At 39.4% G+C, this 23,157-nt stretch overlaps 1 protein-coding gene across 9 annotated transcripts in view; it reads right to left on the reverse strand.

Moving 5' to 3' along the window:
* The window catches only part of LOC119735946 (anoctamin-4-like), an 80,740-nt gene that overhangs the window by 48,499 nt on the left and 9,084 nt on the right, over window positions 1–23,157 (reverse strand). For 7 of the 9 annotated variants that reach the window (XM_038209910.1, XM_038209917.1, XM_038209913.1 and 4 more), the window contains exon 2: window positions 8,410–8,481. In XM_038209910.1, the coding sequence (XP_038065838.1) occupies window positions 8,410–8,481 (72 nt within the window). Of the gene's footprint in view, window positions 1–8,409; window positions 8,482–11,464; window positions 11,768–15,283; window positions 15,435–23,157 lie in introns of those variants that run through there. The other 2 variants (XM_038209918.1, XM_038209921.1) reach the window with 2 other exon arrangements.

A 23,157-nucleotide genomic window follows, 5' to 3' on the forward strand; every position in this document is an offset into this window, starting at 1 on the left:
TATGTGGCAGGATTAATGAGTAAGCTATTAATACCAGTACAGAATTCATAATTTTTTTTACATACAAAACGGGTAAATGCTGCGCATAGATAAGCATGATAAAATCCAGGCAACAACCGATTATTTCTCCAAACTCTGATATCTCGTAGACCACCTACTATAATAGGAGTTCTTTTTTATTTCTGGTACAAAATTAGCAGTTTAATTGAAAGAATTGTAAATGTTAAAGGGAAGATACAACATTTGCAAACATAAAAACACGAAATGATCAAATTATCTTGGAATACCTTATTGAATTGTTAGGGAATGACAGTCTAAAGCATCCTGTAAAATCGTGGCTCCTGGTGTGCTGACATTTTCAAGAAAAAGTGTATTTTTCCAACACTGGTCGGCCGACCAGCATTGGAAAAAAAACTGGCTTTTTTTCAAGAACTGTACCTAAGGCCAAAAAAAAAATAAGTCGGTCTCTGGTCAGCGCGCGCGTCGATTTTAATCATGCGCCTCGATCTTTTTTTTCCCCAAAATGTTCCGCGGTAGCTCCAACAGCGCCCTCTATTGCCGCACCTCCTCATTTTTTTTTACCAAAGAGTACCAAGGAATGGGAAATTGCACCAAGGCAAATGATCAAGAGCACCAAGGCAAATTATGGAGGACACCAATGTACATGAGGACACCAAAAAAGCAAAATAGTACCCACCTTGTCTGTACAATCCGAGCTTGAAGAAAAAAAAAAAAGCCAAAAAAAAAAAAAAAAAAAGCTGCGTCCCCGCGTCAATTCCGGAACTTTGGTCTGACCAGAGACCGAGTATTTATTTTTTTTTGGCCTAATTTTTCATATCGCATTTTCTTTGCAATTGATTACACACCTGTGAAGGGGTACAAGCCTGCTAGACTGATTATTTGACCTAACAATTTCCCAAAGTCTACAAATTGATCTGTTTCATCTTAAGTGGGATCAGGGAACCAGACTACAATAATATGATTGGTTTTCTTGGTTTTTCCAGCATCTACAAGCCCAAAACATGAAACAAGTCAGTTTAACAATATTTGCTATGTCAAGCTAATCCTTCAAATCCATTGTTTTCTGAAAATTGCAGCAAAAGCAAATGTTGTACATTCCCTTTAAAGGTACCGTACATGTACATGTACATTATAAGTATGGCACTATATGGCACTATATTTTGACAACACCTTTCAGAGGCGAGTGAAAGATGGTTGAGGTGACTGGTGACATGAAGACGTTTAAAAGGAACGTACCGATAGAACATTTGCTTTTGCTGCAATTTTCAGAAATAAATGGATTTGGTGGATTAGTACATGTATGTTATATCAAACATTGTTAAACTGACTTGCTTCACGTTTTGGGTTCCGAGATGCTGGAAAATCCAAGAAAATCAACAATAATCTTGTAGTGTGGTTTCCTGATCCCTCTTAAGATGAAGCGGAGCAATTTATAGACTTTGGGGAATTGTAAGGAGAATCAGTCTAGCAGGCTTGTACCTCTTCACAGGTGTGTAATCCATTTTAAAGAAAATGCAGAATAACTAAATATGAAAAATTAGGAGCACCTTTTGAAAAAAAAACCTGTTTTCTCTAACGCTGGTCAGCCGACCAGCGTTGGAAAAATACAAGTTTTCTTGAAAATGTCAGCAAACCAGGAGCCACAATTTTACAAGATGCTTTTGACTGTCATTCCCTAACAATTCAGTAAGATATTTCATGATAATTTGATCATTTCGTTTTTTGATGTTTGCAAATGTTGTATCTTCCCTTTAAACCTTTTTTTTATTCAAATTTGTTTTTTATTCAAAAGTCATTTCCAAATTTTACCACGACACCTTAACCGAATCCTTCTTTTAACCCCTTCAGTGAGTTTTTTTAAGAATCTTTCCTCACTCTTGCAAAATCCAACACCATATGGTAGCTCAACACCCACACTGTTGGACTCTGATTATGATGGTATGCCTGACCCCATGTAAAGCATTCATAATCAGTGTACTATTGCAGTCCTCACTCCAACAAAACATTCAGTTGGCTTTTGAAGGGTTGGGGTGGTAACCGGTTAGGGTTAAACAATGGGGAATTTTATTTACACAACTCACTCTCCAAATTTATTTCACAAAAATTGATAAGGGTTTTTAGCTAATTTTATGAAATTTGGTAGACGACCAGAGAAATTCATATTGTTTACATAATTGCATCTATAATACATGTACAAGGAAAAGGCAACTCCAATGAACAGCACATTTATCAAACGCGGTCATTAATATTCCATGCTTCCTTTCAATTGTAAATGACTTATCTTTTTTACTTCTCTGCATCAAACATTTCACATTTTGTGTGAACGCTCAACGCTACTGGTACAGCTACCGGTAATATTCCTCCAATTTTTATGAAGTTGGTGTCAATACATCCAAAAGACAACTATCCACAAACCCATAGAATTGTGAGGGGCAGTACCCAGGTTTTTGTAATTCATTAATTTTTGCATGCACATACAACCAATTTGGCTAAACTCTGTCCCAGTCCCGGAATCCTCCAATTTACATACACTGACATGTACATGTACGTATGTATGGCCTCTGTGGGCTTTGGGGTGCACTGAACCAATTCAAGCCCCATTAAAACAGTGTCAAATAAACAAAGTTCAGGGCCAAATAACATGCAAGCCGACATCACTGGGGTTTCTCAAACCAAAATTAACTTATTGTCTTGTCCTTCATCTTTTTATTTCTTTTCAATTTTGGGTAGACTAGCCAATTAAATTTTTAAATATTCACACCAAAATAAAATCACCTCCCGAAAAGTGATAGTTCCGAAGCCTTCATGTAGCCATTTTGCAAGTGGCATCTTTCCACTTTCTCAGGCACATACATGTAGGACCCATTTTTCAACCTTAATTTACCAAGTCTGCCCTCAGATGGAAGCCCCCAAAACCAGGGAGTTGATCCTTGGTCAAATTTACACAATTTCACCGTTTTTAGAGCCAAACGGTCTACGTTTTCAAACGAAATTGTGGGGGGGGGGGGGGGGTACCTTTTATGCTAATGAGCTCGCGTAGAAATTCTCACTTGAATTAGTTCACTGCACCCTTTGGGCTGAATTCCTTAGTTGAGGTCAACTGGGCTAACCAGACCATAGACAAGGTGACCTCCTCAGGTCATCCAAAGGAAGTGCCAATATATACAGGGTGAGTCAAAAACAAAGTGACCTCCAGGGATTAATGATTTTTAAGCTCTGACAGGACCTTTTACATGAAACTTTGTGGTTGGTGGTCAGTCAGTCGGTCGGTCAGTCGGTCGGTAGGTACAGTAGATCCGGTTTGATATCACACCATTAGATTGTTATAATACAGCTGACATTATTTTGGCAACAGTGAGTCCCAATAGGTACCAAATGATGGATTTTTATTCAAAACAAAAACCGTGTCTCGAAAGTCTCACTACAATAACTTCTGGTCTGATGACATCATCATTACGAAACTTCGCAAATAATGTTTTATAAATGTTTACAGACAGTTTGGTAAAATTTTGACAAATGGTTTTTAAATTTAAATAAATGCAACTTTTTGATATGTGGCACTAGAGGGCGCATTCTTCGGCAATGACGTCATTTTTACATTTTTCGAGTTTACTATATTACATGTACTGGTATTCACGAATATGTGTCGAATTAGTATTACTTTAAAATGCTTTCATTTTTGAGATTTTTTTATTTTTCAGTATACATGTACTTCCAGTAACCCTGGAGGTGAAGGCCATGCGGTTTTATGCCTGGGAATCAAAAATGTTGCCCAAGGCAATACAACTCTCAACCTCGTGCCCAGGGTGTCGAATGTTCAGTATGCGCCCATCACTACCTGCTCTCTCACCCTGGTATTGGATCATTTGCATATGTGTAAGATTTTTTAACACGCATGCAAATGAGGAACAGTCTGGTGCCTAGATATGCTTTACATTAGTGTTTGTTTTTGTATGCGGTGTCTGGGGTAAACATGGCGTGAGTTACGAAAACACGATTTTGAAAATTAAACTGTTACGATCTTATCGATACAACATGCAGTATCATATTTTATATTAATATGAGCAAATTGGAAAGGAAATAAGTATTTTCGAGAAGGCGTGGACGAATGATTGCGAAAACAGGTACTGCATGTTGGGAATAATAGCACCAAGAACACGATAAAAATCCATTACTAGCCAATTGCGGTATCGAATCAGGATACAGGAAGAAAGTTTCCTATCCAGGGCTTACTATTGGAAACGAAGTTGGAAATAAAGTGAGCACTGGGGAAGAGGTTGATACAACTCCCTACCTCACAAAAAAAATGAGGGTGAATGGGAACCTTCAAGAGCCAGTTGATGTATCATCGTTTGGATCAGTCACATATTGCACAAGCACAGGATGTCATAACGGAAGTCATTGGTAATTTTATGGGTAAGTGTCATGGACATGTCCTCACAAGCCTTGAGTACTAATGTAAGGTTGCACGTCCCTGAACCTCAACTCCCTAAATACATGTACTTTTGCAAGGAGGTATGCATACCAGTTCCTTCGAAATCCATCACTTTGCAGAGGAAAAAAAAGGATTTTTGTTTGTTTGGTATTTCAACACACAAGGGAGCGTACAGTCATGTACTTGTTTTGTAGTTGTGGGGAGGGGACTTCACATGAGTTATCCCATGGTACAATGTACTATGGGGACCGACGATGCTGTAGGGACAGCAGAAAGTCCCCATACATGCAACTCGGTCCTAATTTGCCTCAGAACAATACAAACATCCCAATAACGTGGTGACAGCCCTCCCATCGATACCCGTATAATTATGAAATACTTGCTGGGAAGTACCGCCCTTATTTGAGTACAAATACGGTCATCCTTCAAACATCCGTATACCGGTACCAGGTAACTCAAAAGGGATTTTCAACAACCAGGTGGGGATAGGATTAATAAATAGCCAATATTCTTTGTGAAGGCAATTTTAGGAACTTTCCAGATGTGTCATCATATACCTTGCAGCCTTTCAATGTACTTTTTTTTAAATGCACTTTATTTGCACATGTATTAGGTACTTATGCATGCACACTGTTTTACAAACTGTAGTATTTGCCGCGGTGAAAATGCCTGTTATAAATTCAGCTCTTGGCTACCAAAATATTTAAGAATTTTTTTTGACAATGACAGTCTGATCATAGTGATAATTATCTTTTAATGGGGGTCCGCCCCGAAAACACACATTTTCCATTGTCAGACTGACATGATTCCAAAGGTCTGGTTTAAACACACAAGGAACTCATGATCTCGTCAGGTGAATGGACGAAACAAAATAGTACAATATGATGGCAGATGTTGACAAATCTGCCTGAAATCCTTCGGTATGTTAATTAATTAAGCATATCTGAGCACAGGAAAAGGTACATGTGTACTGGTATATGACAGCATATGTACACGTACGCATGCATGCCCTCAATCCTGCCGTATAATTTTTTAGTTCGCTGCCGTTTGATTAACTCTTTCAGTGCCAAAGTCGTACATGTACGAGGTAGAGTAAGCATGTTATCACAAGGGGGCGCTCTCGCTCTTTCTAATAATATCATTTTTCATTCAGGTATGACCTGTATTTATTTGTTTCATTCGAGTTCTTGCGAGAGGGCACAGCACTGACTTGTATTTTCTGCAAAAAGTGCGGAACTCCCCAGTGTGCAGGACAGTGTTTCAGGGTGTATCACTAAGTACGTGACTACTATTGACTTTCCAATATACCAAGGATATACCAGAGAGCAACAACAACAAATTTAGTGAGTGAAACTTATTTACTTTTTTTTTACAGAATTTTGAACAATTAAAAAAAAAACGCTCGAAGTTGGGCACTTTAGGGTTAAACCTTTCAAATTTCGCGGGCACTGAAAGAGTTAAGGTGCTGAAACTGAAAGAAAAACCTAAGAAAAGGAAACTACCGGTACATGTGTGTAAAGTATCAGAATAAAAAAAAAATATACAAGGTATACAGGAAGTCTTAAACTAATCTTGCGTAAGTTATAAATGTATTATGACGATATGTATCATTATTAATTATTTATAGCTGGCTTCCAAGTAGTAAAAACAAATCAGAGTAGACATACTTTCGGGAAAAGTACCCAAATGACTACACAATATTGATTTCTTGTTGCACAGTCATCCGGATATTTTATGGTATCGACACACATTTCACTGGTTTCCGCTCAATCAAGAGCTTTGAAATTCACAGTTGATAACCACTCAAAAGAGCCAGCAGTCACATGCACTGTTTGTCAAAAAAAAGAGGCAGCCTCCAGCAAAGGAAAGCACAGAAAAAGTCAACAACATCTTAAGAAAGAAAGGTGCAAAAAATACTTTGAAAGCTGCAACCAAGAAGTCAATAAATTTTCCGCGAACTTATCTGGCCAATAAGAATCTATGTGATTTTGAGACGCTGGAAAAGCATATATGCTACATAGCACGTATAAAAAAAATTTGTCGAAGTTCTAGGCATACCCAGTAATGTCATGTGGAAGTGAGGAAAGCAGACATTGAATTTATTTGTTTCCCTTCAAGTCAACCTGATATAAATAATAATAATATTGGACTTGCTATGAAAAGAGTGCATTCATCTTCAACTCGAGTGCAATCTTGTTACAGCTCGTGCAATATATTCTTGTATCCTCCCTTAAAGGCATCCATATATGTATCCAAAGCAGGGTGAATTGTCATATTAAGTTGATCAGGTCAGGCCATTGATGCATACATGTAGAATGACACTAGACTTAGTTAAACCATGGAAGCGCTGGCAGTCCATTTATCATTATTTCTCATTAGTAATTATAATGGCTTTTCTGTTTGCTTGAGTGGTTACATACTATACATTTCATATAGTGGTATTTCAACATCACATCGTGAAGTTTTTGGCTTTACAAGTTACAGTTGAAATAGCATTGGTGTGAGAGAGGTACACATGTACCTGAATGTACCATAGGAAATATATTAATGTTGATGTACGTGCATGCATGTTTTTACATTGTTGTGCTTTAATCATCGATGCCCACAGCAATGGGACTTCTAAAACAAAAGAACGCCAGCTGATGAACCCCCAAATCCTTATATTTCATTTTTTAACAAAACAAATCTGCTGCGATATAGTCCACTGGATTTGTACAATCTTAGGGGCAAACTGTGCGCTCTGCTTTATCTTTGGGTACGGTTTTACCCCCTTGGACATTTTACAAAATGGACTACTTCACACAACAAACACAACAGTAGTACACTCTGTCACGTGTCAAACGGTGAATCTAGCAGCCCTAGCCTTGACATTCCTACACCAGGACACCTTGCATTATTGATAACAATCTATGCTGATGCCTGACCCTAACTGCCACCAGCATTCGGACATTCCAGAATCCTAACAAAAAAATCCACAATTTTGCAGGTACCCAGTCTCTAGTTGTACCCTACTTTTCAGGGGGAAATCAAGCCCATAGTGAAGCAATCTATAGAGCGTGAACGTTGACCTCAAAAGCCTTCGAGATTGTAGGGGAATACAGTACATCTAGATCACCATATTCAAGACATGTAACGTCCTACATTTTTGCATATATTTACTTTGAGTCCTGACTAGGCTTATCCAGTCAAGGGCAATAACATATCAACATATTGCAAATCAACATGGGCGTCGCAAGGATTTTTTCTAGAGGGGGGCAAAACATATTTTTGCCAAAAAATACCTGTATTTCTCAACACATTTTCGATTTATCAGTTTTAGAGGGGGCAGGGACATTTTGCCCCCCCTCCCAACCCATTAAATTTACACCACTATGACTTCGCGCCTCTTTTTTTTTCTTTTTTTTTGCTTTTCCAGGGGGGTGGCAAAGTGCCCCCCTTGCCCCCCCCCCTCGCGACGCCCATGCAAATCAATGACTATAATAAAATGAAAACATTTGATCTCAACTTCCATTTAAAATCATTCATGCAGATAATTGGGTAAATTCAAACAAGGGAGCCTATGACTATACTAATCAGTGTTTGGTACCAAGACATTTGCATCAAAAGTGAGCGTGAACTGCTAAGAGGACGCCCTTTTACCTAGCAACGACGTCCCATGGGCGGGATATTTCGTTGGTTGACGCGCACCGTTCCTTGTGTGTGACGCACGTACACCGGGGGATTTGTACTATGCACACGCAGTGGCCTCGCCGCGCGGCAATGAATTGCAGTCAGGTAAGATGGCGTCGGTCGGTCACCCCCAACTGAACTTGCTTTGCCGGTGAGGGGGTACTTGTGAACAGAGTGGATAGTGGCTGGGCTGTACATTTCCTGTAAAATCCTCCAGAACCACCTAGCGAATTTTGAAAGATCCAGGAGGCTAAGGGAGAATCAACTCCATGCTCTGTACCTACCGATATGTTCGCTCTTGGGAGGAGGGTCTTCTTGGAGGCCCTCAAAGCCAATGGCCGGTGGAGCTGCCATGTCTGCAAGAAAAGAAAAACAGACACAACAATCAGAGACATTAATGCGAGGTAAAAATCATGTGATTCAAAATGTCTGTCATCTGTATGCATACATGTACAGGGTGAGTAAAAAAAAAACGAAACCTGAATGTTGGGACTATTGTTTTAGTGAAGTTCTGCATGTAGTATTTTCAAAATCTAGTATATATGACAGTCCAATTCATAGGCTTTCTTTTAGTACAAGAATCATTCAAATCACTCATATACGTGTAGAAGTTTTTCAAGTTACAGAATTGTAATCACAACCACCGTTTTAAGGTTCTGTCCACGGATCACAAAAAAGTTCAGTGTTGTTTCAGCAAAATGAAAACAAATCACACAGGGATGTGTGTGAATTGTTTTTGTTTTGCTGAAAGAACGCACGCCTTTATGGTGATCCGTGGACAGAACCTTAAAACGGTGGTTGTGTTTAAAATTCCGTAACTTGAAAAGTACATGAGTGATTTGAATGATTCTTGTACTAAAAGAAAGCTCATGATGAATTGGGCTTTCATATACTAGATTTTGAAAGTGCTACATGTACATGCAGAACTTCAATAAAACAATAGTTCCGACATTTGGGTTTCGTTTTTTTTACTCACCCTGTAGTACACGGCACAACAAATCCACTATAGTCTGACACACATCACTGAACCTTTTTGGCTTTTCTAACTTTTGATCCACGCACACCGGTGCATGTACACGATACGTGCTGACCGGTATACCAAAATCAATGAATCTTGACAACAGCTTGATGTAGGTTGGGTGACAGGACAGGATACTTGAACTTTATTTCCAAATGGTGTTTACTCAATTTTATGCAGATTGCCTTGTCCAGTGGTGCATCCAATCAACTGCTGCATATTCACTCACAGTCGACTGTGACCTTAGCCGTGCCGGTATTCATGTGTGACTAGTCACACATCACGAAACTGGCTGAAAACTGATATGTAACGTTACACTGGTAGTTTTGAAAATGCATGCCATAACATTTGGGTAGACAATCACCATGCGTAATGAATGTTATTGTGCGGATCTCAAAACTACCAGTCATGTGCCAGTACTAAGTCTTTATTACCGGGTAGTCTTCCAAGCCTTGCCCTTGTTTGAAACATGGAGCTTTTTACATGCACCAACAAATTTCGGAAAGATTTCCATCTACGAAGTTCACTCAACACCCTGTGTACAAACCCTATGAGATTGGACTGAAAAATTCTAAGTGTTTTCTAAGAAAATGCTTGTATTTTCTCACTGCTCAAATTGACTTTGATGACATGAAATTGCTATCTGGGGGCTTGTTAGTCAATACAGAGGAAAATTAGTGAACTTCGTATATGGAAATCTTTCCCAAATTTCTGATAAATGTAGGCCTACATGTAGAGCGAAAATTGGGCGATGCAAAGCATACACGCCCCCTGCATCCCAAATGGTCGAGCCCATCCCAAATGTAGAGTTGATGACCTGATGAGGTCATGCGAAGATCAGCGCTCGCGCAACGTACGTAAACACACACTTGAACATGACGCGCGCATTCGTCAGATCGGAGACGCGAGGCTGGTGAGTAAAAACTCAGGTTTTCCACCCAAAAAAATTGTCCCATGGTCTAAATGTCTATGGTTCCAAAACATTTGAGAGTTATGGATTAACATGGCAATCTTTTTTGGGATGGATTTGTGTTTCAGAAATTGGAATTCCAAACAAAGGTATTTTGTCTATCAAAGTGCATTGCAAAAAAACCATAGCGTACCGACCCCTCGAAAAATCACAATGTTAGTAGAAGGCTAACGAAAAGGTGGCTTCTAATTCTTGAAGTGCTTTGGGCATATTCCCACAATCCAATTGTGGGACCAACAAAACTTAAAAAACTGACGCTATTTTGGCAATTGTGTACAAACTCTATGGAGAGTCAATAGGCCTACTAGAAAAAATTCTGAATTTCCTAACAAAATTGGAAATGTTTCTCAGTCCTGGAATTGAAGCATGTCTTATCACCATTTTTGCAATGAATGACCTTCATTGGAAGAAAAAAGTGGCGTCAGCTTGCAACATTTTTTCCAAAAAACTGACAACCTGGGGGGATCAATCCTAATTCCCCCCCCCCAGACTTGACCCAAGTCGGGATTCTGTATGGTCCGTGTTCCGTGTAATAGTGCGCCGTCCCTACTCATCAGGAGCACGCCCTCATACGCCGCCATGTGGATCGAGAACCCCGACAAAATCAAAATTTGACAAAGTTCAACATGTTTTTGTACATGGTGGAAGTGTGGCCTGTATTCAAATCAATTCAAAATACTTTATTTATCCTTAAAAAGGCAATTACATATGGTTGGACAGCTCATTAAAGACACTTAGTAAATTACAAGTCAAGTAAATATAAATACATAAAACTTACATCAATCACAAACAACATGTCCTTATCTCAATTAAAATTGGTGTAAAATCTCATCTTATCTAAAACATAGTATCTTTAGACGATTAATGTACACATGATGAAAAAAAAAAAAGGTTTACTTAAACATTCCAATTTAAAATGATGGACCTAATATTTACGGAGGTAGTCCAGTAAATTGGCCACATTTATGGGGCCAGGTGCACCACTGATGTGACAATACTCTGGTAGTGGTAGTGGTACGGTTCATGGAATAAATAATAGGGCCTAAATTAATTAAGGAAAATTATAATTTTATAATAAAGTAGGGCCTATCACTTGTATCAGGTATAAAATCCACAAAATCTTAACATCAAATTTACTTCAAACACATGACTAACTGAATAAACCCAATATTTTCCAAGTTAGTCATGTTGTTAACGTGAGTCATCATGATCATTCCAGCGCACACGAACATACTTTACTACGGACTCCTAGCCCAGGTTGGACCCCGTTGTGTAATGCAATGAAGACGTCGTCCAACCTGGGCTATCTACATGATCTACGTCCATGATTGAGCAAGAAACAGATACCTACCGTGTACGGACGGGTTTGCTACTTGGTTGGTACGCGACACAGAACACACTGTTTTATTTCTCCAGTCCTGCACTCACACTCACACAGACAAAGCACGTCCCGTTCCAGAACTTGACAACGTTATCTCTCGAACAGCAAACTATCAACCAACATTAGCAGTGAATTAAACGTGAACTACGGCCTTTGGACACGATAACCCGCCATGTGGACGTACGACGTGGGTGTCAACACGAACTCAATGTAACACACAAAAATAGTGTCAACAGCGACAAAACAGGGTACAGGGGACACGCCTAGAAGTAGTACACACGACCTTCTCCCCAGCACAGACTCAGCACCTGTGTACAATACAAGTGAGTGGGTGCTCTGCATGTGTGCATTGAGATCGATATATCACACTGCTAGTCTCCGTGAATGAGGCGGTCGCTTCACGTTCGTACTATGCACAATAAAATGATGAGACCAACCGATTCGGCTGGTGACAGAGACTATTCTGAGTGTTTACCATGCATGTCGCTTCGCATATTTATTTCAGTCTCTCGTAAAATTAATAAATTACAGATCATGAAATTCGATGAATTTCTGATCAGATTCACCACCTTCGTATGTATTTTATTAAAACTTCTTTACGTCTGTTTCGGTTTTGTGAAATATGAGTGTTGATATTTTTACCTTTTTTTTCTCGGGGGAGCCGGGGGCCCCCGGCTGGGGGAGGTCGGTGGTTACTGGTTAGACAAACTTACAGGCTAGTTTGCGTTTTGCTGCGGGAGTGGTTCTTGACTGTTTTTAAATTTTCTTTCGGGAAAACTATACCACCGCAACCATTATTCCCCTTTTTAAATTTAAGGGCCATGCAATGTAATATATTTTTAATGCATTCCTTGAAAATAACCTATTTTCAATGTTTGTTTTGCACGGTATTTTGGTGCTCTTTTGGTTTTTATGCTAATGCAAATAGTCTCGAGCTAAAGAGTGATGTCATTTCAGGCAGAAACCTCAATGTTACATTTAGTTTTAGCACCAAAAGAAGCCAGCATATTGGGATATTCAGCTGTCGTAAAATGCCTTCTCTGTGATGATTCGTTGCTGTGTCAGCACATGGCGGTGAAACCAGTGAGCAAAATTTTCTCACAGATGTTTCCAATGAGTCAATGTTTGGGTTACTACTTCAAAATTTGAACAGCAAACCCCTCAACTGAACCGTGTCTTCCTGGAATGACATCACAGCAACAGCGCCCTCAGTTGTCCGGAAAAGCATAGAACATTTTAAGTGTTTAATAAGCGCACGTTTCGATAATTTAACCAAAAAGGGATGCCAAATAGTTTCATACAATAATTAAGAGAAGTAGAAAGTTGCACAAAATATTTTCACAAGAAAAATTAATTTCACACACCCTTTAAAGAGCGCCGCACCCTTCTTTTATTTGAATAATTTACAGTCTTGGGCGGCATATATTTTGTTAGACTTTTCCTCTTCTTTAGGGAAGAATTAAAATCTGTTGGTCACCAACACCACGTTAAAAAGGTTTCCGTACTCATTTGCAAAATGTATTTCAACCCTGAAAAAAATAAACTAAATGAATATGAATCAAAATGAAAGTGTTCTGATAAGATAGTGGCGTAATTATTGTAAAACGTCTGGGGAATAGAGGTGCATCCATTTTTCAAGGACACTAAAAGCAAACCGAACAGCAAGGGGCGTGGCGGGGCGTGGCGAGATTGAGGGGAGGGGGAACTCCGCCCGGATGTAGGGTCAAGCAGGAGTTGTAACTTTCGATTTCAAGTCTGCGAAAAGCTTCAGCAACAAACTTCCAGTGGAAAACGATACTTTATAGTTACGTCATTATTTTTGTAACTATGTAAATTAGAAAGAAATAGTGTTTAAACACAAGTTAAACCGCACCAGCGCAACCCCATTCCTCAACTGTACTAGTACAGTAATTTATGGGACCATCGTGAACGATTATTTTGAACAAAAATTACAAATTGTTTAAAACCTCACAAAATCACGCTTGGGCCTACCGTACCTGTGATAGTCAAATCGCCGTATCTAACGACATTCTCCACTGTAGGCAAAGTCTGTACGTGGTTCGTGTGGTACGCTTCGTCTTGCATCCCAGTCGCGAAATTATTCATTAATGTCCCGAGATGAAAACGACAGCGGCCATTATTGTGCGAGCTCCGAAGCTGCTGTGATTATAATTATCTTCTGTCGACCTTACATCTGATTCTCCTCCGAGCCAGAGGCCGACCGAACCACGCGCGGAGACGATGCGAGAGTATACAGAAACGATTATAGATGGGCCTACTCGTACGGCAGAGGTCGGTGCGATCATCTATTAGTTCTGCGCTTCATCTACGCAACTCTAGCTGTCCCGTCACCGCTGGTTTCTATGGCAACTACTTAGAGCATGTACATTTTTTTGAAACAGTGAATTAAAGCTTTTTTTCACGAAAAAAAGGCAACGGGCAGGCGGGAAGGCACCAAGTAATTTCACAATTTTCATTTTCATGATTATTATTTTCCCGAGTCGGGCATCTTTTCTGTTACCATGACAAGACGAAATTCAAGAACACGTTTAACATTTTCGGAATTGATTTCTATACTGTACAGATCCCTCATTGACAATTCTTTAAAGGTTCTAGTCAAATATATGAGACTTAAGCAAAGGATTATTACGCTAGGATGTATTATATTTTAACCATTTCCCTGAAAACAACATGTACTGAACCCTAACCCCCTAGCCCCCTTTTGCTAGGAACCATCCTCCATCCTCAAATGCTCCCAAATTGTGCACTTATGTTCAAACTGAAGGTAGGATACCCGTCAGACAGTCCCGCTTCTCAAAACCTGCATTCATGATTCATCAACACCTTCCCAAATCCTCCAAAATCGACAGTAAGATTTTGGAGGATAACAAAAATCGACAGGAAGATTTTGGAGGATTAACGAGGGTTTAATAGGGACTTTGAATTCGATGTACTTTGTGTGAGAGTACAATTTCCCTAAATGATACATTCTAGGGAAAAAATAAACAAACTCGTTGGGAGAATTAAAGATTGGTGTAATTATAAAGACGGATTGCATTCAGCCTCCATCTTGGAGGTGTGTTTTGTTATGTTAATTCATTAACAATAAATGCACATGGGGTCTAATCATGCGTGTCCCTGTTGAACAAATCCACACACCTCAGAGATGGCGGCAGTGCAAACGATCTATCGCCGGTGAAGGAGATGCTAACAAGTCACTCTAAAAATAGAATCACTTTGTGGTAAAAAAAAAAATCGTAATTTGTTTAGTCTCTGCGAAAAACCAACAACCGCCTTGCAAGTGAATACAAATTTAGATCAGACCTTTCTCCATTAGCTAATTGACTATAATAACTACACCGATGGATGGGCAAATTATTTATAAAACACTGACATTTACTTTACGGATGATTGATTTGGTTGGTACAGGCCGCATGCTGAAGTGATGCACATGTATAATATAGTGTGTCCGGTATAAAAAAAAAGGCGGCCCATTAGAATTCGCTTTTCGTTTGCACGGAACCGTAACGGAACCAAAGCGAGGCTGCACTCACAAAGCAAAATACTCTTTAAAATATTAATCTCATGAAATATTACATGATGACCCATTTACAGTGACCCTGGCATGCCAATGCATTCTAAATTGAATCGAATCTTGCCAGGAGACAAAACGATGTTAGAAATGAACAATTTTCCATGATCACGAAAGACAAAATGGCGGCAATTGTTAGATAAGCCGGTGTCAAAAAAAAAAACTCGGTGAAACGAAAAGACAACAACCTCACCTACCGTTGTTTTTACTGTGTTTTCCGGCTTTGTCAACTCGGGCCGGCTCCGGGCCGACTTTACTGGACCGAGACGTGTTGGACGACCTGCGGGGCTCTTCTGAATGCTGCGTCCGGCGCTTATGTGAACCAGGTTCCATAGAACAAACCCAGTATACTCCACGGTATTTTAAAAATTTCCGGTGAATCCGCGGAAACGGGATGCATAAAATGTTCCTGTTGAAAACTATTGGTCCACAATGTGTGTTGTTTTTACAAATATTGATATGCTGTTTTGTCGCCACAACAGGGTGTGCAATTTTTACATAGACTTTGACCCCATTTAGCATGTCTCGATCAACGCGTACAAAATTTCATAAAATTAAAACCAATCGTTTTTGTTTCGTAGTTTCATATTTTTGAGTTGCTTAATGATGCGTAACTAATCGAATAGACTTGGCATTCGCTGCTATTGTTCTAGGTGAGAAATATTGATCTTTTATTTATTCGTTACATTAAAAACAACTGTGTGGGCCTACATTGTTATCCATTGACGGCATGCTGCCTTTGTTATTAATTAACCCATCGATACAATGAGTAAAAATAATTCGTCGTCAGGGAATGGCTGTTATTAATAACAGTGATGACCTTTACGGAAATGGCAACGCTGTGATATTGCGAAATGTTATTCATAATGCTTTCAAACTTTATTTTTCTGATTTCCTGTTGCTCAGCCTTACATCGTTTTTCATGGAATAGGAAATTATACTGATATCAAATTTTATTTAAAGGGAAATACAACATTTGCAAACATCAAAAAACGAAATGATCACATCACCACGAAATACCTTACTGAATTGTTAGGGACGGACAGTCTAAAGCATCCTTTAAAATCGTGGCTCCTGGTGGGCTGACATTTTCAAGAAAAACTATATTTTTCCAACGTTGGTCGGCCGACCAGCGTTGGAAAAAACTGGCTTTTTTTTTTAAAAACTGTTCTTAATTTTTCATATTTAGTTATTCTGACTTTTCTTTGCAATTGATCACACACCTGTGAAGGGGTACAAGCCTGCTAGACTGATTCTCTGACCTTACAATTCCCCCAGAGTGTATTAATTGCTTCGTTTCATCTTAAGTGGGGTCAGGGAACCAGACTACAAGAACATGATAGGTTTTCTTGGTTTTTCCAGCATCTTCAAACCCAAAACATGAAACAAGTCAGTTTAACAATATTTTATATAACATACTAATCCTCCAAATCCATTTATTTCTGAAAATTGCAGCAAAAGCAAATGTTGTACATTCCCTTTAAAGGGCAATTCCGTAAATTCAGAGGTACATAATCAGACGTTTTATTAACGAGCTAAACTCAGCTAGGCCTACTGTTGCAAAAGTGAATGTGGCACATCAGATATTATTTATATCTAATGATATACATACCACTGACTATAAGGTATCACCATCATCTCAACGACCTTGTACACCATGTGGTTGAACGAGAATTAATGCGAATTACCCTAACCTGAGGTTTAAGTTCTGCTTAAAACAAAGCTACGTTGACACTGTGCATCGGGCATGCCTTTACGAAGGGTTCGTTTCATGTAAAATCTAGACATTAACTCCCTATAGGCCTTTTTGCTAGCATAACCTCAATCCTGCGAAATCCTCAAATTGGCCTCATGGCAAAATAGCATATAGCCTCAATCCTGCAAATTCCTCCATTATTTCTTCCATGGAGGGGTGACCACTGCCTGAATCCTGCCGGCAGTGACTGTCAATATGTTGAGGCTTGGCCAGTGACATCCTGGAGCAGTACGGGGGATTTCAAGCATAATCCAGGCCTATATTTATGCATGGCTGAACAAAAACAACACAAGGTCCGGCCCAAGACCTTGACAAAGTGCATCCAACGAAATTAGTTACGCACTGTTGCCATGTAACCTCAATCCTCCAAATTCCTCCACTTTGGCAAAGAGGATTTTGAAGGATTCAGGGCAGTTGGGGTTAACGGCTCAGTTGAGTCAACCGAACCAAATGGTCTACATGAATTAGGGTGTGGTTGATCAGCGAAGGACGTCATGTGTCCGCACCTGTTTATTTATTTATTCATTTATTGTAATTTTTAACTATGATCGATTGTTATTATTCTGGGGGGGGGGGGAGGGGGGGGTGGACTTTGTTTTCAATTACCAAATATTGAAAACCACATGAGATGTACACTGCAAAAACTGGAGTGTTAAATTTACACCATTGGTATCTATATAGGACCATCTGATGTTAAATTTTACTGGTGTTTAATTAAATTTTTACCGAATGGTGTTTAATTAACACTACAGTTTTTGCAGTGTATAGGCCTAGTGGCTTTGAGGCGGTTGCGATTTTCCCCCCAATTGACATCCGCTTCCCATCTTCTGATTGGTCCATTACATGCATATCTAATGCCTTGTTCTCCACAACACAAACCCAAGATAGGCTTAACGTCTTGTGAGATGTTCCTTCCTCACTTTAGTTATAGGCCTATTTAAAAGGTGAAACGAGAAGAAGTGACAAACTTTGACTGAGATTGGAACTCGGATCACCTTCCTACCAGTCCACGAATCAGCTGCCAATCGTCGGTGATTTAAACACCATCATTCCTTTTTAGAATAAGCCTCTGTACTAATTACGCCACACTTTGTTTACGTGTGTGCTTTTCTTATGGTGCTCAGTGGACCGTGGGCCCCCGCTGGCTCCATAGGAAAGTGCACATGTAAACAAAGTATGACGTAATTAGTAAAGAGGCTTATTTTAACTTACTCTGAAGCCCAAGACAACATACATAACGCAGGGAGACGCCCTCTTTTTGATATTGTCTGATCTCGTTTGGGAAAAAATGTTGGGAGCCAGTTACCAAATTTCTCGGTAAAATCATTTCTCAATGCGACGGGCGTACTTTTACGCTTAATAACCGAGATCCAACCACTGCATTTCTGAAAAGTCGGGGACACCTCGCCAAACTATTTGTATATTTCATCCCAATAGGGCGATGATTGTGTTTAAATCACCGACGATGGTGTATATAGGGATACATGACTATAGTAAAGTGTAAAAAAATCAGCGAATGATGGTGTTTAAATCACCGACGATTGGCAGCTGATTCGCGGACTGGCTGATACGCACTCCATCCACAAATTGCGCACCCAACAATGTGCCTTAGTCTTTAACATTATGAAGTTGGCGCAGAACTTGGAAAAAGAAGAAGGCGACAGCCAATCCGAAATAAAGAAGAGGGTATGCTGGAAAATTGTGCACCATTAGGCTAACCCTCACTCCCTAGGGGGTGTGCAAAATCGTTTTGAAATTGGAGGATTCAGGACTGTTAGGCGTAACTCAAGAATATTGACGAAATCAGCCGCAAGAGGGCACTGTTGATAATAGCACTATATACACCACGAACGCACGAGCCAACTGGCTGTCGGGGCATGGGTTCGATGGGTTGACCGAGCTCTTCAGGAAATTCGATTTCTTTTCTCCTCAGGAATTTAAAAATGTATCGTTTATTTTTCTTTTTGACGAAAAAAAGCCCAACCTTTTTCTTGAGTATACAAATACAAGGCAATTTTTTCCCCGTGAGTACGAGTACCACAGAATGTACTTGATTACGTGTGCAAGAGATACAAGTACGAGTAGGCCTACTTTCCGCAAGTAGAATCAAATTTCAACATGTTTTTTTTTCGTTTGATCGACGTAATAGGCCCAAGTTTATAAGTTTCGGGGGGACTCGAAACCATGAAGGATATCTGCACGAGAAGAGCAAATTCCGAAATTTGTTGGGCCGCTTTTGTCAGTGGTGCGGCAACTGATAGCTTCAAATATTCTGTGAAAGTCTGGAATGATGACCGCAACTATTAATTTTGTTTCGTATTGGTTCACCCTGTAGATCTATAATAATGTTCTTTCAAGCCCTAATAATTTTGCACGTGTACGTCAGTTTTCCAAAATGCCAATAATTGCGGAAGTGCACGGTTCGTGAATTTGATGAATACAAAGGGCCATTTGAAATGGTAGGGTACAGGATTCGTTTGCGGTAGCCGCAGGCTGCGGCTCTGAAAAAAGTGGCCTACATATTGTGTTAACATTTGGTCTGATAGTTTTATCAGGTCCACATATCTACACCTTAATATTCTGATGTGAGATGCACATTGTCGAGCGCGATAATGTGCCCGATAAATATATCCACTCAAACTGGTGGTTTAACAGTTGACGTTTTCTGAGCCGCACACGTCTCCCATATCGCGACTCTACTCCCGTACGTACGCGACGTATACGCGCTTAGTATACTTAATCAGTTTCATACTGATATATCACACAACGAGAAGCATATTCTTAATGCAATCCTTCGAAATGCACCTTCGTGTCCCACTTAGCCTTATTTTCACTTTTCATTTTGCCATTTGAAGGGCACTTTGGTGCCTTTTTTGATTTTATGCTAATAATGCCAATTTGAATATTCATGAGCAAAAGTGTGATTCATTTCAGGCAGAAACCTCAATGTTACTTCAGCATGAAAAGTTGCCACAAGTTTGGATGATTTTGGGTAAGGTTTTTTTTTCTTTGGTGATCATCGTTGTTGTTATAAGTACATGAAATACGGCATGACATATGTTATCAAGGCTTTCTGGGGTTTGCAATTTTAACGGAAAACCCCTATTAACTGAACAGTGTCTTCCTGAAATGACATCACAACAGCGCCATCATTTGTCAAGGAAAGCATGGACAATTTGAAATGTTAAAAAAGGTAACCAATAAGGGATGTCAAACAGTTTTCATACATTTAAGAGTACAAATTGCACAAAATATGAGCCCAAGTAAAGTTCATGTCATGGGCCCTTTGGCCGTTCTTTTAGTCCATGACCTATGACATCGAAAGTGTCTTTGGTGTTGGATAGTGAGCAAGAAGCAAGTCGAGTTCAACTTCCCGAAGTCTTTTTTGCCACATTCGCTATGTTTTGATTTTGTATATGAAATCAGAACCCTGTGAAAATAGACTCCATACATGAATGAACCACGCATGTCTTCGTCTGCAAACAGAGTGGAGACTCTAAGAAAGACAACCGAACTCTTCAAACTCTCATTCGACCACTTTTTTGACGGTTTTATACGGCTTCAGTAGGTATCAACCTCATTATAAACCTTATCATCGGATTTCAAATGTGTAACTTGCAATTTTGCTGATATTATAAAATGTACAAAGCGAATTCTAATGTGAATTCTGGCGGGAAACTGGAAATCGTATTGAACTTTTAATACCGCGCGAACAATTCGCGGCCTATGACATTTTTAAAAGTACATGTACATTGAAAGCATTTGTTAAGTGCATTCTGATTTGAAGGTTGCAATTGCAAAAAGCCACATGCAATTTCTATTCAAATTGAAACACATGTAAAGATATAGCAAGTTAGCAACTTTAAAAATATTTTTTTCATAATAAATAGGCCGTGCAACCACATAATAGATCTACAACATGCCTTAAAACCTACAAGGACGGATAATAATAATCTCTGACGATAAGTCAATTTTCTTATGTTTATTTAAAGGTTTTAAGCAGGACGGCAACAAGGTTCGTTAAAACTTACAGGCAATACAGGGTGAGTAAAAAAAACCGAAACCCAAATGTTGGGACCACTGTTTTAGTGAAGTTCTGCATGTAGCACTTTCAAAATCTAGGGTATGAAAGCCCAATTCATAAGCTTTCTTTCAGTACACGAATTATTCAAATCACTCATGTACTTTTCAAGTTGCAGAATTTTAAACATAACCACCGTTTTAAGGTTCTGTCCACTATCAATAGACTTGGCATTCGCTGCTCTTGTTCTAGGTGAAAAATATCGATCTTTTATTTATTCGTTAAATTAAAAACAACTGTGTGGGCCTACATTGTTATCCATTGACGGCATGCTGCCTTTGTTATTAATTAACCCATCGATACAATGAGTAAAAAATAATAATTCGTCGTCAGGGAACGGCTGTTATTAATAACAGTGATGACCTCTCAGGAAATGGCAACGCTGTGATATTGCGAAATGTTATTCGGAATGCTTTTTATTTCCCTGATTTTCCTGTTGCTCAGCCTTACGTTGTTTTACTTGGAATATGAAATTAAAGTGCTGTCATATTTTATTCAAAGGGCAATTCCGTAAATTCAGAGGTGTAACATGTCAGACATTTTATTAACGAGCCACTGTTGCAAAAATACATCAAATATTATGTGACATCTAATGAGAAGTTACAGACCACCGACTAAGGTACCGCCATCACCTTAACGACCTTTATACACCATGAGGTTGAACGAGAATTTTGTTTGTGGAATAACCCCAAACTGAGGTTCAAGTTCTGTTTAAAAGAAAACTACATTGACACTGTGCATCGTGCCTTTACGAAGGGTTCGTTTCATATACAGTAAAATCTAAACATTAATGGATCAGTTCAAGTCAACGGAACCAAATGGTCTCCATGAATTAGGGCGTGGATGATCATCAAAATGCAGGACGTCAAGTGTCCGCGCCTGTTTGAATTATGAACTATTATTATTATTTTTCAGCAAGGGGGGGGGGACTTTTTATTCAATTACCAAAGACTAGGAACCCTATGAGACATATAGGCCTGCGGCGGCTTTGAGCCGGTTACCAAATTTCCTAAAATTCTCAATACTTTTCAATACATGTAGTCATCATATTCCTTCTCTTAAATACCGAGATTCAATCATTGCATTTCTAATAAGTTGGGGACACCTTGCCCAACAGGGCGACAGGCAATCCAAAATACGGAAATGTGCTGGGGAAAAAACGACGTAGCTCAGGCACTACACCACGAACGCACGAGTCACAGTGGCTGGCGAGGCTAGCCTTTAGTCAAGGGTAGGGTACTGACTTGAAAACATAAAGGCAAGTGCATAGAGCAACTACCAACATTTGTTGGGCCATTTTTTTTTGGTCAGTGGTCTGGCAACTGACGGCTTCAAAACGCCAAAAGCGTCCCACACATTTGGAAGAGGGCCGTTGTGTTTGGTAATTACATGCGATCAAGCCAAATGGTCTTTAATTTGTCGGGAATTTTCATTTGGAGATTCAGGCCAAAATAGGGCCACTTCATCACATCACTTCAAGTTACATCTGTTGGTGTTCCGTCTTGAAGAGTGGTTCCAGCATGTGGTTTTCACAGCAGATATGCTGAGATTGTGCTCTTTTTACATCTGTTATAAAAAAAATTCCACTGCAGAGTCGACAAACGACTCATTTAGCTTGATCGCATCACATAATGAAGTTCCTTGTTCTGTGAAAGCCTGGAAATGCGATCGCAACTTTATATTCGTAAACGGTGACGCAATGAACGACGACGTCCATATCTGATTTCGTCTTTAGTGATTTTCATTGAATTACTGCAATCCTTGTCAATTAAGATCATCCTTGCGTCAAATGTTATCGATGAGCAACTTCGGGGTTTAACGGAATTTTATCGGAAAACCCTTAAACTGAACAGTGTCTTCCTGAAATGACATCACAACAACAGCGCCATCATTTGTCAAGGAATAGAAAGCATGGACAATTTGAAATGTTAAAAAAGTTAACCAAAAAGGGACGTCAAACAGTTTTCATACATTTAAGAGTAAAATTTGCACAAAATATGAGCCCAAGTAAAATTCACGTCATGGGCCCTTTTGCCGGTCTTTTAAGTTTTAGTCTATGACTTATTTTATCGCAAGCGTGTTTGGTGTCGGATATTGAGCAAGCAGCAGGTCGAGTTCAACTTCCCGAAGTCTTTCTTGACACATCCGCTAAATTTTGATTTTCAGAACCCTGTGAAAATATAGGTTTTCCCAGCCAATTTGCTAAAACTAATGTTCATTCATTTCTGAAAATC

The sequence above is a fragment of the Patiria miniata genome, unplaced genomic scaffold (genome assembly GCF_015706575.1).
Source record: "Patiria miniata isolate m_02_andy unplaced genomic scaffold, ASM1570657v1 HiC_scaffold_29, whole genome shotgun sequence".
NCBI lineage: Eukaryota > Metazoa > Echinodermata > Asteroidea > Valvatida > Asterinidae > Patiria > Patiria miniata.